The 12930-nt window shown below is 44.1% G+C and overlaps 1 protein-coding gene across 1 annotated transcript in view; it reads right to left on the reverse strand.

The window, feature by feature from the left end:
* Positions 1–902: 902 nt before the first annotated feature.
* The window catches only part of LOC115464524 (vomeronasal type-2 receptor 26-like), a 36564-nt gene continuing 24536 nt past the window's right edge, over positions 903–12930 (reverse strand). Inside the window, exons 4-5 of the mRNA XM_030194888.1 lie at positions 11338–11464; positions 903–1804 (exon numbers count right to left, since the gene is read on the reverse strand). Of these exons, the coding sequence (XP_030050748.1) occupies positions 903–1804; positions 11338–11464 (1029 nt within the window). The remainder of the gene's footprint in view (positions 1805–11337; positions 11465–12930) is intronic.

Genomic DNA, 12930 nt, shown 5'->3' on the forward strand with positions numbered 1-12930 from the left:
GAGGGGAGACACTGGAAGGATGGGGAGAGAAAGAGGAGAGCTGCTGCATGGAAAGGGGGAGTAGTGAAAGATTGGAGAATAAGAGGAAGGGGCATGGGGAGAACAAGGGTGAGAAAAAGATAAAAAGCCATAAGTAGATGAAGAAAATTAAAGAATGGATAGTAAGAATGAATTAAATCTGGACACAGAGAGAGGCAGAAAAATATTGAAGAAAGCAAAGAAAAAGAAAAGAAAAATGACAAATGGCCAGGAAACCCTGGCAGAAGAGTTAAGCGAAAACGAAGGAAAGCAGAATCTAGAGACTGGGAGCAACACAATGAGAAAAAGTAAATGGCCATACAACAAAGGTAAAGAAAATAATTTTATTTTTAATTTAGGATAAAGTAATATGGTGTTAATAAAGTTTCAGAGATCAATACTTCCTTCCTTAGGTCAGGAGAGGATACCGTAACAGCATTATACTGACCTGAGGCAGGAGGTTTTGACCTCTCAAAGCTCACTGAAAAGGATTAGGCTATTAAATAAATTGTCTGAAATCGGATGCTCTGAAAAGCAGTACTTTACCCTTTGTGACAAATGCATCTGAGTGTGACTAAATTTTGCTGGGGTGGGTGGGGGGTAGAGAGAAAATTTTGTGCCCACCCACTTTGGGTTCAGGCCCACCCAAAATTGGCAGTCTGGCTACGCCACTGTTTTACAGGTCTTTTTCAAGACCAATTACATTACGTCTTTTTCAAGACCAATTACATTACAACATTTCGTGGCCAAAACACAGATCTGTGTCGAGTCTTCAATAAATGTCTTCAGATATTTGTCTGTTGCCCTGGTCTCTTGAGTCATTGGCCCACTTTCCACTGTCTTTGTACTCAAATATTATGTATCCATCACATATACAATACTAATCATTTCGAGTTTTTTGTTAGGAACTTTTTGATGTTTCTGTCAGGCCTCAGCAGAATAATATAACATTTAGGGAAAAACATACAGCCCAGAAGTCCAGCACTGGAAGCCAGGATAGCAAATGTCTCCACTGCTACTGTATATTTGCCCCTGGTGCTCAGGTATGTTGGAATGAAGGAGACCCAGACGCTGCAGAACACCAGCATGCTGAAGGTGATATACTTGGCCTCATTGAAACTGTCAGGTAGATTTCTTGCCAAGAAAGCTACAATGAAGCTGATACCAGCCAAAAATCCTAGATATCCCAGAACACAGTAAAATGCAATTAATGATCCTTCATTACATTCAATTAGTATTGTTCCAGTTTCTGATTGCATATTATGAAATGGGAATGGGGGAGCAGTGAACAGCCAGAAAAGACAGAAAACAGCTTGAAGAAAGGAACAGGACAGGACTATAAAGTATGAAAACCTGGAATCCATCCATTTCCGGAGCTTGTTTCCAGGCTTGGTGGCATGGAAGGCTATGACCACAGTGACAGTTTTTGCCAGTACAGAGGCGAGAGAGATAGAAAATGTGATCCCAAAAACAGTCTGTCGGAAAAGGCAGGTCACCTTCCCAGGACGTCCAATGAATATCAAAGAGCAGAGGAAACAGAGCATGAGAGAGATGAGAAGAATGTAGCTCAGGCTCCTGTTGTTGGCTTTCACTATGGGAGTGTGCTGATAGATAATGAAGATTCCCAAAATGACAGCATTAATGAGAAACAATAAAATATAGATGAGAGTCAAAGCTATCCCCAAAGGCTCCTCATAAGATAGGAAGATTACCACTTTTGGAATGCAGGCATCTCTCTTCTGATTGGGCCATTGGTCCTCAGGGCATTTCATACAGGTATCCATATCTGAGAATTAAAAATATTGTCTTCTTATCTCACAAATGCATCATTTATAGGATTGAAATTAACATTTTCCACTGCATTAAGGGATATTTTTTAAATTGTAGTTTATAATATTACAAAATATGTAGTGCTATAGTAATTTGTGGCCAATAATCATCTAGGTCAGGGGGGTCTAACCTTGGTCCTTGAGGAGCCCAAACCAGTTGGGCTTTCAGGATTTCCTCAATGAATATGCATGACTTCTATTTGCATGCACTGCCTCAATTATATGCAAACAGATCTCATGCAAAAATTCATTGTGGAAATACTGAAAACTCAACTTGTTGATGGCCAAGTTTGGAAATCCTTGATCTAGACAATTTTGAAAGTCATTTTTTCATGTTAGTATTAATTTACACCTGTAAAAGAGGTGTCTTAAAACTGTGTTCCTTCACCCAGCAAAAAATATGCACAGGATTCCACAGCATACATACCTTCTTTAATTATTATTATTATTATTTCAATCATAATACATAAGTATCCACTTGTTACATGAAACAGGGAAAATACATCTGAAAAAATATATATAACAACGTATTTATCCCTTCCTTAGACCACCAATATCGGGAGAGTGGCTAATAAGATAAGGAGATCAAATTAGGTATTCATTAAGATTAGAAAGTAAGGCCCATGCCTAAATTTTAACCACAGCTATGTAATCTTAAACAACCAATTAAGCAGATATTACATTACTAGTCACCTTCTTCAGGTCTAGAAAGGTTCTAAGCTGTTCCGATGTTTTAAAAAAACCAAACAAACATATTTCACCCCTCAAATACATTTACAAGGGTACACCAGTAAAAACGTTGCACCCAAAGTCTTTACTTCTTCTCTCATATCCAGGAAGCACTTTCGTCTGTCTTGAGTAGATTTAGTGTAACAATACAGAGAGGGTCCAAAGTGCAAAGCAAAGTCCAAAATATAGCACAAACCACCAAGAGCCTTCAGAGATGGGACACAGTTCTTTAATGGTAAAAGTTAATCATCCAATGTGGACCTGTCATGGGCCGTGTTTTGGCGTGGAGTGCCTGCTTCAGGGGTCGAGTGTGTTCAAAGACCAAGCTTCTTCCCTACTAGATAGGGGGATAATCCGATTGGTTAGAAAGTAGTTACTCAATGCATCGAGATCATAAAGTCCCTTAGTTCCTCGATTAACTACTTTCTAACCAATTGAATTTAGTAACATCTGGGAATATCCACAATTTCTGACTACAAAACTTTTGCTGAGCATTCTTAAAGTACAATTTCAAAATTGCATTAAAGTCCTGCTCGTATACAAGTGATACCATTAATGTGGCTCTATTGGTAACATTTGATAATGACTCTTCCAAAATGAAGGAAATATCTCTTCAATCATTAAACTTCTCTTCTTCCTGAACCTGCTCGAGATCTTCAGGAGACCTTCCTAATTTCTTCTTTGTAGGCAAAAAATATATCTTGTTAATGAAAGGAATAAGCTGAGGAGAAATCTTTAAATTTTCAATAAAGTATTTTTTAAACAGTTCCAATGGAAGGACTCCAACAGGCCTTGGGAAATTTAAGATCTTCAAATTCAAATGTCTTTGAAATTTTCAATTTATTCAATTTTCTGATGAATAACCAAATTATCTTTCATAATAGCTGCTACATTATCTTTAAGCTTAGAAATATCAATTTGAAATGTTTGTACCTGTTCCATGAAATCTTGCTTTAATTTATCCACCGACTTAGAAAGCTGCTCCACTGTAGAGACCAAATTCACAGTTTCCTATGTTGATCTTGCAACGGAAGAGTTCAACCTCTCAATTGCTTGCCAGAGGGTGTCTAGTGTAACCATCATGGGAGAGTTCAGTATTCCCTTCCTTTCAGAAGTTACAAACTCCATCGCAACTCGGTCAAGAGAACTGCCATCACCACAGGCCCCAGACTGACTTCCGCAAGCGTGGGACCCATCTTCTCTTCCCGAATCACAGCAGGACATGATGGTGCTTAAGCATCCGGAGGTGAAAGCATTGTATCATGCTCCTGGAGCGCTGAGGCTCCTTCCTCAGCACCCAAAGCGGAGCCCGCTCTGGCTTGATTCTGTGGACGCCGGAGTGCGAAGTCGTCCAAAGTTTGCTGTATCGGAGAAGACGTCAAGGCTGACGATGGTAAAGACTTGACAGTCCCCTTTCTCTTGGTATAGTAGGAAAAACTAGAAACTTTCTGCAGTCCAAACAGTGCGATCTTGCAGCTCTCAGAATCTAAGCACCATCTTGGCCACTCCCCACAGCAGACATACCTTAAGCTACAGTAGGCACACATATTGCTAGGGATGTGTTTAACTTGATGATTTAAGCTTTTATTGACAATATTGTATCTAATGGGTTGAATGTTTTATTTTAAACAACCACTCTGTAGAAGGTGACTTTATCTATTGCCCTCAGATTTCTGGACTGCACTAAAGCTATTGTTTGTTTCTGTCTAGTATAGATTGTTGCACTGTACATCAGATCACCTAAATCTTTGATCAGAGCTTTGCAAATGGTTATGAACTCAGTAGCATTAGTCATGTTTGTCATTATCAAAACTCACATTACTCTGTGTTTGGAAAAGTTATACTGGTTACCTATTGAAAGTAGAATTACTTTTAATCTTGTTGTTTTAGTATTTAAAATGTTACATGGGATGGTGGGTGGGTACTTAAAATCACTGATTTCTCCTCACCAGTCAGCTTGGTCATTATGTTCTCAAGCTAATAACTATTCAAATTCAGAGGCATTAAAAACACAGGCATCTTTCAAGCTTTTACATTTTAATATGATGAAATATTTTATGTTTTAAATTGCCGTGTGTGATGCTTTCAAATGTTTTAAAAAATAAATTATGATATGTATTTAATATTGTAATCCATGTAGAATTGCAATTGCAACTTAGATTGGCAGAATATAAGCTCTTTTAAATAAATAAAATAAATGGAGAATAATAATGCATTTTCAGATTGCTCTGTTATGTTCGTGAAAAAGGACCACAGAAAGAGCAGGTGCAAACAACTCTTCAAACAGAACGTGTGCACCTAGTTTCATTTTGAAAATCTGGGGGCTTTGTTGTTATTTTGGCAGTTTTAAAATTGACCCACATAACTTAGTGGTCCTTTTACGTAGCTGCAGCAAAGAGTGGCCTTATCATGCCCTTAGCTGGTCTTTCCTGCATGCTAAGGCCATTTTACTGCAGCATTGTGTCACTTGTCACCTTGTTTATGGAGAATCTCTGTTGTGTCTCTATTTGCTGATACCAGCACCAATTCCACCCAGAAGCAACATACTTTTCAACATTTTCCTTGCACCTCTCCTCACCCTGACACAATCCATAGATTTAATCACATTTGTATATACAGACAATATCCAAATTCTTTGTCTTATCAATTCCACAGACTCTTCTGACTTAGCTTCACTGAATTCCCGACTCAAAATTATTACAATATGGTTTTCCAACAATAAATTGTTTCTTAATCCTGAAGAATCCAAAACTTACCTATTTCCTGCAACAGAACATTCTACTCTATTCTCTCCTATTCTATTAAATGATTTCCCAATTCATTTAATGAGGTGGGAGGGATTGTGAGACTAATCAGCCTGCTGTCCTCGGAGAATACCTGCTACAGGTAGTATCTTTGCTTTCTCCGAGGACAAGCGGGTTGCATTATTCTCACACGTGGGGTATCCCTAGCATCCAGGCTCACCCAAAACAATAAACATCAGTCAATTGGGCCTCACAACGGTGAGGACATAATGTAGATTAACCTTAAACTATATACAGCTAGGTGACAGTGCAGCCTGGAACAGAATAAAACTGGGCCTAAGGGGGTGGCGTTGGATTCTAAACCCCAAACAGATTCTGCAGCACCAACTGCCCAAACCGATTGTCGTGTCAGGTATCCTATTCAAGACAGTAATGTGAGGTAAATGTGTGGACTGAAGACCATGTTGCAGCCTTGCAAATCTCTTCAATGAAGGCTGACTTTAAGTGAGCCACCGACGCAGGCATGGCTCTGACATTATGAGCCGTGACATGACTCTCCAGAGTCAGCCCAGCTTGGACATAAGTGAAAGAAATTCAATCTGCTAGCCAATTGGAGATTGTGTGTTTTCCGATGGCGACTCCCCTCCTGTTGGGATCAAAAGCAACAAACAACTGGGTGGACTGTCTGAAGGGCTTCGTCTGTTCCACATAAAAGGCCAATGCTCTCTTGCAGTCCAAGATACGCAAGCTGCTTTCACCAGGGTAGGCATGAGGATGGGGGAAAAATGTTGGCAAGACAATCGACTGGTTCAGATGAAATTCCGACACCACCTTCGGCAGGAACTTAGGGTGTGTGTGGAGGACTACTCTGTTGTGATGAAACTTAGTAGAAGGTGCATCCACTACTAGGGCCTGAAGCTCACTGACCCTACGAGCTGAAGTAACACCCACCAAGAAAATGACCTTTCAGGTCAAGTACTTCAGATGGCAGGAATTCAATGGCTCAAAAGGAGCTTTCATCAGCTGGGTGAGAACGACATTGAGATCCCATGACATTAGCGGAGGTTTGACAGGGATTTTTGACAAAAGCAAACCTCTCAGAAAGCGAACAACTAAAGGCTTTCCAGAGATAGGCTTACCCTCTACACACCGATGATAAGCACTAATTGTGCTGAGGTGAACCCTTACGGAGTTGGTCTTGAGATCGGACTCTGACAAGTGTAGAAGGTATTCAAGCAGGGTCTGTGTACAACAAGAGAGAGGATCTTGGGCCTTGCTGTCACACCAGGCAGCAAACCTCCTCCATTTGAAAGAGTAACACTTCTTCGTGGAATCTTTCCTAGAAGCAAGCAAGACCCGGGAGACACCCTCTGAATGACCCAAGGAGGCAAATTCTAAACTCTCAAAATCCAGGCCATGAGAGCCAGAGATTGGAGGTTGGGATGTAGAAACGACCCCTCCTCTTCCTCCAATCTCCACGGTTCTTCGGAGGACAACTGCAGAAGAAGAGGGAACCAAATCTGACGCGGCCAGGAGGGTACAATCAGCATCATGGTTCCACGGTCTTGCTTGAGTTTCAGCAAAGTCTTCCCTACTAGAGGTATGGGAGGATATGCATACAGAACGCCTGTTCCCCAGTGTAGGAGAAAGGCATCCGACGCTAGTCTGTCGTGAGCCTGAAGCCTGGAACAGAACTGTGGGACATTGTGATTGATTTGAGTGGCAAAAAGATCCATTGGAAGATCTTGCGGGTGACGCCCATGTTGAGTGACCACTTGTGAGGTTGCATTACCCTGCTCAGTCTGTTGGCCAGACTGTTGTTTATGCCTGCCAGATAACTGGCTTGGAGAAACATGCCATGATGGCATACCCGAAGCCACATCTGGACGGCTTCCTGACATAGAGGGCAAGATTCAGTGCCTCCCTGCTTGTTGGTGTAGTACATCGCAACCTCATTGCCCATTTGAATCAAGATAATTTGGTTGGATATTCGATCTCTGAAAGCCTTCAGAGCGTTCCAGATCGCTCATAGTTCCAGGAGGGTGATCTGTAGACCTTTTTCCTGGAAGGACCAGTCTCCCTGATTGTGAAGCCCATCTACATGAGCTCCCCACCACAGAAGGGATGCATCCTTTGTCAGCACATTTTGTGGCTGAGGAATTTGGAATGATCATCTCATGGTGGACAGTTGGATTACATCCTCTAGATCCCCTGCAGCTTGATACCACTGGGAAGCTAGGGTCCATTAAGCTGATCTTATATGTAGATGTGCCATGGGTGTTACATGAACAGTGGAGACCATGTGCCCCAGAAGTCAACATTCGACGAGCTGTGATCTGCTGAGACACTCAAACTATGGACACCAGGTCCAGTAGGTTGTCCGCCCTTGTCTCGGGGAGATAAGCCTGAGCCGTCTTCGTGTCCAGTAGTGCTCCAATGAACTCCAATTTCTGAACAGGAGTGAGATGGGACTTGGAGTAATTTATTACGAACCCCAGTAGCTCTAGCACTTGAATAGGCATCTGCATGGACTCCAGAGCACCGTCCTCCGAGGTGCTCTTTACCAGCCAATCTTTGAGATAAGGGAACACATGTACTCCCAGTCTGTGTAGCGACGCTGCGACTACTGCTAGGCATTTTGTGAAAACTCCAGATTCAGACGCCAGGCCAAAGGGCAGTACACAGTACTGAAAGTTCTGTGTTCCCAGCCAAAATCAAAGATACTTCCTGTGAGTTAGAAGTATCGAGATATGTGTGTAAGCGTCCTTTAAGTCCAGAGAGCATAGCCAATCATTCTCCTGAATCATTGGAATAAAGGTGCCAAGGGAAACCATCCTGAACTTTTCTCGGACTAGGAATTTGTTGAGGGGCCCTTAGGTCTAGGATGGGACGCATTCCCCCTGTTTTCTTTTGCACAAGGAAGTACCTGGAAGAGAATCCCAGCCCTTCTTCCCCTGGTGGAACTGGTTAAACTGCATGGGCCTTTAGAAGAGCGGAGAGTTACTCTACAAGTACCTGCCTGTGCTGGGAGCTGTATGAATGAGCTCCCAGTGGGCAATTTGGAGGTTTGGATTCCAGATTGAGGGTGTATCCTAACTGGACTATTTGAAGAACCCACCAGTCGGCGGTTATGAGAGGCCACCTTTGGTGAAAAAACATTAACCTCCCCCCAACTGGCAAGTCGTCTGGTACGGACACTTTTACTGTGGCTATGCTTCACTGGAGCCAGTCAGAAGCCCGTTCCTTGCTTTTGCTGGGGGAGCAGCCCTTAGGTCTAGGATGGGACGCATTCCCCCTGTTTTCTTTTGCACAAGGAAGTACCTGGAAGAGAATCCCAGCCCTTCTTCCCCTGGTGGAACTGGTTCAACTGCATGGGCCTTTAGAAGAGCGGAGAGTTACTCTGCAAGTACCTGCCTGTGCTGGGAGATGTATGAATGAGCTCCCGGTGGGCAATTTGGAGGTTTGGATTCCAGATTGAGGGTGTATCCTAACTGGACTATTTGAAGAACCCACCAGTCGGCGGTTATGAGAGGCCAGCTTTGGTGAAAAAACATTAACCTCCCCCCAACTGGCAAGTCGTCTGGTACGGACACTTTTACTTTGGCTATGCTTCACTGGAGCCAGTCAGAAGCCCGTTCCTTGCTTTTGCTAGGGAGCAGCAGGGGCCTTAGGCACATGCTGTTGACGAGAACTAGCGCGCTGGGCTGAGCCTGAGCAGGCTGGCGAGATACTGGAGTGTACCTACCAAAAAACTTCCTAGTGGAGGAGGTTGTAGCAGAAGGCGCCTGACGGGAGAGAGAAGCCATAGCATCTGTGTGCTTCTTGATCTGCTCAACGAGATCTTCCACCTTCTCTCCAAAAAGGTTATCCCCCCCCCCCCCCCCGGCAAGGAGCATCTGCAATTCTCTGCTGGACCGAATGATCTAGGTCAGAGACCTGCAGCCATGAGAGTCTGTGCATCGCTATACTCTGAGCAGAGATCCTGGATGCTACATCAAAAGTTTCATAAGCATCCCTGGCCAGGAATTTACAACAAGCCTTCTGCTGCCTGACCACCTGGCAAAAATGTTCGGCCTTCTCCGGTGGGAGGGCATCGACTAAACTGGACAGCTGCCTCAGCAAGTTCCGCAAGTGGATGCTCGTGAAGAGCTGGTAGGACTGAATTTGGGCAGCAAGCATAACGGCCTGATACACCTTCCTCCCAAGAGTCCAAGATTCTAGCTTCTCTGCCTGGGGGCGCTGAAGCATAGTCCCTAGAACTCTTGGCTCTTTTGAGGGCAAAGTCCACCACCATGGAGTTATGGGGTAACTGAGACCTCATTAACCCAGGCTCACCGTGGATCCGATACTGGGAATCAGTGTTTTTGGAGATCATGGTACCAGACAGAGGGGACGCCATGTTCCGCATAAGGACTTCCCTGAGTAACTTGTGCAGAGGAGCTGTCGCTGCCTCTTTAGATGGAGAGGTGTAGTCTAAAACCTTGAGCATCTCAGCTCTGGGCTAATCATCCACATCTACAGGGAATGGAATGGCTTCCGCCATTTCCCAAACAAAGGGGGCAAAGGAGAGGCTCTCCGGGGGAGACAGTCTCCTTTCAGGTGGAGGGGATGGTTCAGAGGGTATCCCAAAGGACTCATGGGAGGGGAAGTACCTGGGTGACTCCCACGAGCACTCCTCTACAGTATCAGAAAGCACTTCCCTCATTGACCTCTGAGACTGCACCTGCCTTGACACCGAAGACCCACGGTCTCGATGGCGATGCCAAGGAGCCTACACCCGCATAGACTCCGGTGAAGCTTCCTCCATCTACGTCGATGGGGAGCCGACCTAGGTGGCAGCCAACACCATGGCCTCAAGCGGCACCAAAGACGGGGACCTCACTGCAGGTGAAGGGCCAGACACCACTGCAGCCGGCGGCATGGAAGGCGCAAGCACCCCTGACGCCAAAGCAGACTGATGCAGCAGTCCTTCCAGAAGTTCTGGAAGTAGGGCCCAGATGCGCTCGTCTAGAGCCGCCATCAGAAAAGGCTACGGGGCCAGTGGAGGTACCGGTGGCAGAATCTGCTGAGGTTCAGGAGCAGGTGCCGGGCTTCTAAGAGGCCGATGCATTGGCACCTCCTGTATGGAGGGGGAGCGGCCTCCTGGTGCCAACGCTTCTCGGGTGCCAAATCCTTCGATGCCCCGGGGCTCCCGGCACCGTGTGTCGAAGGAGAATGGTGACGGTCCTTGTTTGCCTTCGCTCAATGTCCATCACCGAGACTCCTCTGTGCTGACAAGGACGATATGGAATCCTCACATCTCCTCAGGGTCGGGTCCAACAATGGTCAGTCCCGGGGGGCCTGCATAGCAGGAGGCCTTGAGACAGGTGGAAACCCACTCGACACCTCACTATTTCCAGCGCGACTTGGCCTCTCAGCAGCCATTACCTCTGCTTCTGATGTCGATGCCTCCCTCAATGTTGACATTGACACCGGCAACCTTAGGATCGATGCAGATGCCGACATCGAAGGACCAGACTGAGCCCCAAAACGTTTCTCACGAAGGGCTTCTCGAGCTACTTGGGTCCATTTCTTCATATGAAGATACAGAGCACAATAAGCTGGGCTGTGGTTAGGCCCAAGGCACTGGATACGCCAGCAATGGGTATCGGTATCTGAGATGGTCCGGTTGCACCGAGTACAACGTTTGAAGCTTCTGGGTGTCTTCAATGACATGGAAAGAAAAACGGCTCTGGCGAAATAACCAGTGGCCAAGAATATGTTACAAAAACAAAGTGGGAAGTGGACCAGTGACTTCAGGACATAGAGACTGAGATGGTATATAAAGGAGTAAACTTTATTGTAGACTCGACACAGTATTGTCTACAATAAAGTTTACTCCTTTATATACCATCTCAGTCTCTATGTCCTGAAGTCATTGGTCCACTTCCCACTTTGTTTTTTTTGCATCTTTACCCCGTGGGATTTAGCGGAGACCCTACCCCAAGAATATGTCACATCATAACAATATCACTCACCAGTTTGGTTGGAGACCTCTCCCTCTGGACAGGGAATACAGTCATAGCAGCAGAGGGGTTCTCTTTCCCTGGTTAATTTCCTGAAGCCAGGAAGACAGCTTGGGCTGCATTTGGATTTTGGAGGGATCTAAACATTTGAGAAAACAAAATCTGAATAACTTGAGATAACTCTGGGCTATGAGTTTTCAAATGAAGTGTTACATTTCTGTTAAATAGGAGCCAGTGCTGTCCATTTAGCTTCACAAGCTCATTACCAGTGGAATATGGGGACGATATACAAGTCCTGTTTTCATTAGAAATATAGATAAAATATGAAACAAGTTTGACCTGGAATCAAATGTTCAAGTTAATCTAGAAATGTCTTGAGCAATGGTTTTTTGCAAGTCACCCTACAAATTTAAAACTTGATTAAACAATATGAGAAAATACCTCTGCTCTCTCAATTAATTTTGAAATTTCCCTCTGATCATAAGAGTCAGAACTTCAGAATAGGATCTTTAGTTGATGGCATTGCAGCTTTCTCTTTTACTTCAAAGTCTTAACATTTATCTAAAGGATCAGAAATGATGATCCATTTAAATATATTAAGGGTAGAAGGGACACAGCCTGAGCATTGCGCTACACAATCTTTTGGGATGATTTTACTAAGGAAGTTGCATATGTTTCCTTTGGTTGAACTTGTCTCCTCTCTAAATGGATACATTTTGGCCATATAAACCCACATATAGTCAAACTTTAGTTGTACATCTAAAGGAGGGAGTAAGGATGTTATAGTTCCATGGCTAAAAAATTATATAGATAATGGCAGTATTGATCCACTATCCAAATTCAGTAAATTAGACTTCAGAAACAGCAGTTCTAACTTTATGAGAAAAATATTATAACAGAGCACCTGGTTTAGAGGAAAAGTAGGCACCTATTTAAGTGCTGTTTTATAAAGATACGTGGAGGGGCATTTTCATATGACACTCAAGTTTTTTTTTTAAAAACCTCAAAATACCCAGAAAAACACAGACATAATAGATTGTCAGGATAGACATATTTCAGTATTTCAGTGTTTGAAAATACAATGTAAAACCATCACTTCCATGCCATGTCATCTCATAGGTCATGCAAAGCAATGATGTCCTCCAGCAACCCACATACAGGCCACAATGCCCCCTGCACCTGCCTAGCACTGCACAACTAAACTGCTACACAAGTCATGTAGGATGAGTCTGATTCATCTGTGCACTATGTTCACACACAGGTCACCCTCCAGCACCAGCCCACTAGCAGCAAGAGGAGGACAGAGAGAGAGAGAAGAAAAGGAGAATTAGGAGGCTGTCCTTCTAAGGCAGCCCAGAACCCCTCCCCCCCAACAGTCATTGCTCAGCCTGCAGCTGACAAGCCAGCCACCCCCTAACTACTCACAGAGGAGGAAATCTGATGGTCAAGGACCCTGGCCTGTGGGAGGTTCCACACACCTCACCATTTCCAAAAATACTAGGACTAGGGGGCATTCATTGAAGTTACAAAGTAGTAAATTTAAAACAAATTGGAGAAAAAGTTTCTTCATTCAATGTGTAACTAAACTCTGGAATTCGTTGCCAG

This window comes from Microcaecilia unicolor, chromosome 3 (assembly GCF_901765095.1).
Source record: "Microcaecilia unicolor chromosome 3, aMicUni1.1, whole genome shotgun sequence".
Classification (NCBI taxonomy): Eukaryota; Metazoa; Chordata; class Amphibia; order Gymnophiona; family Siphonopidae; genus Microcaecilia; species Microcaecilia unicolor.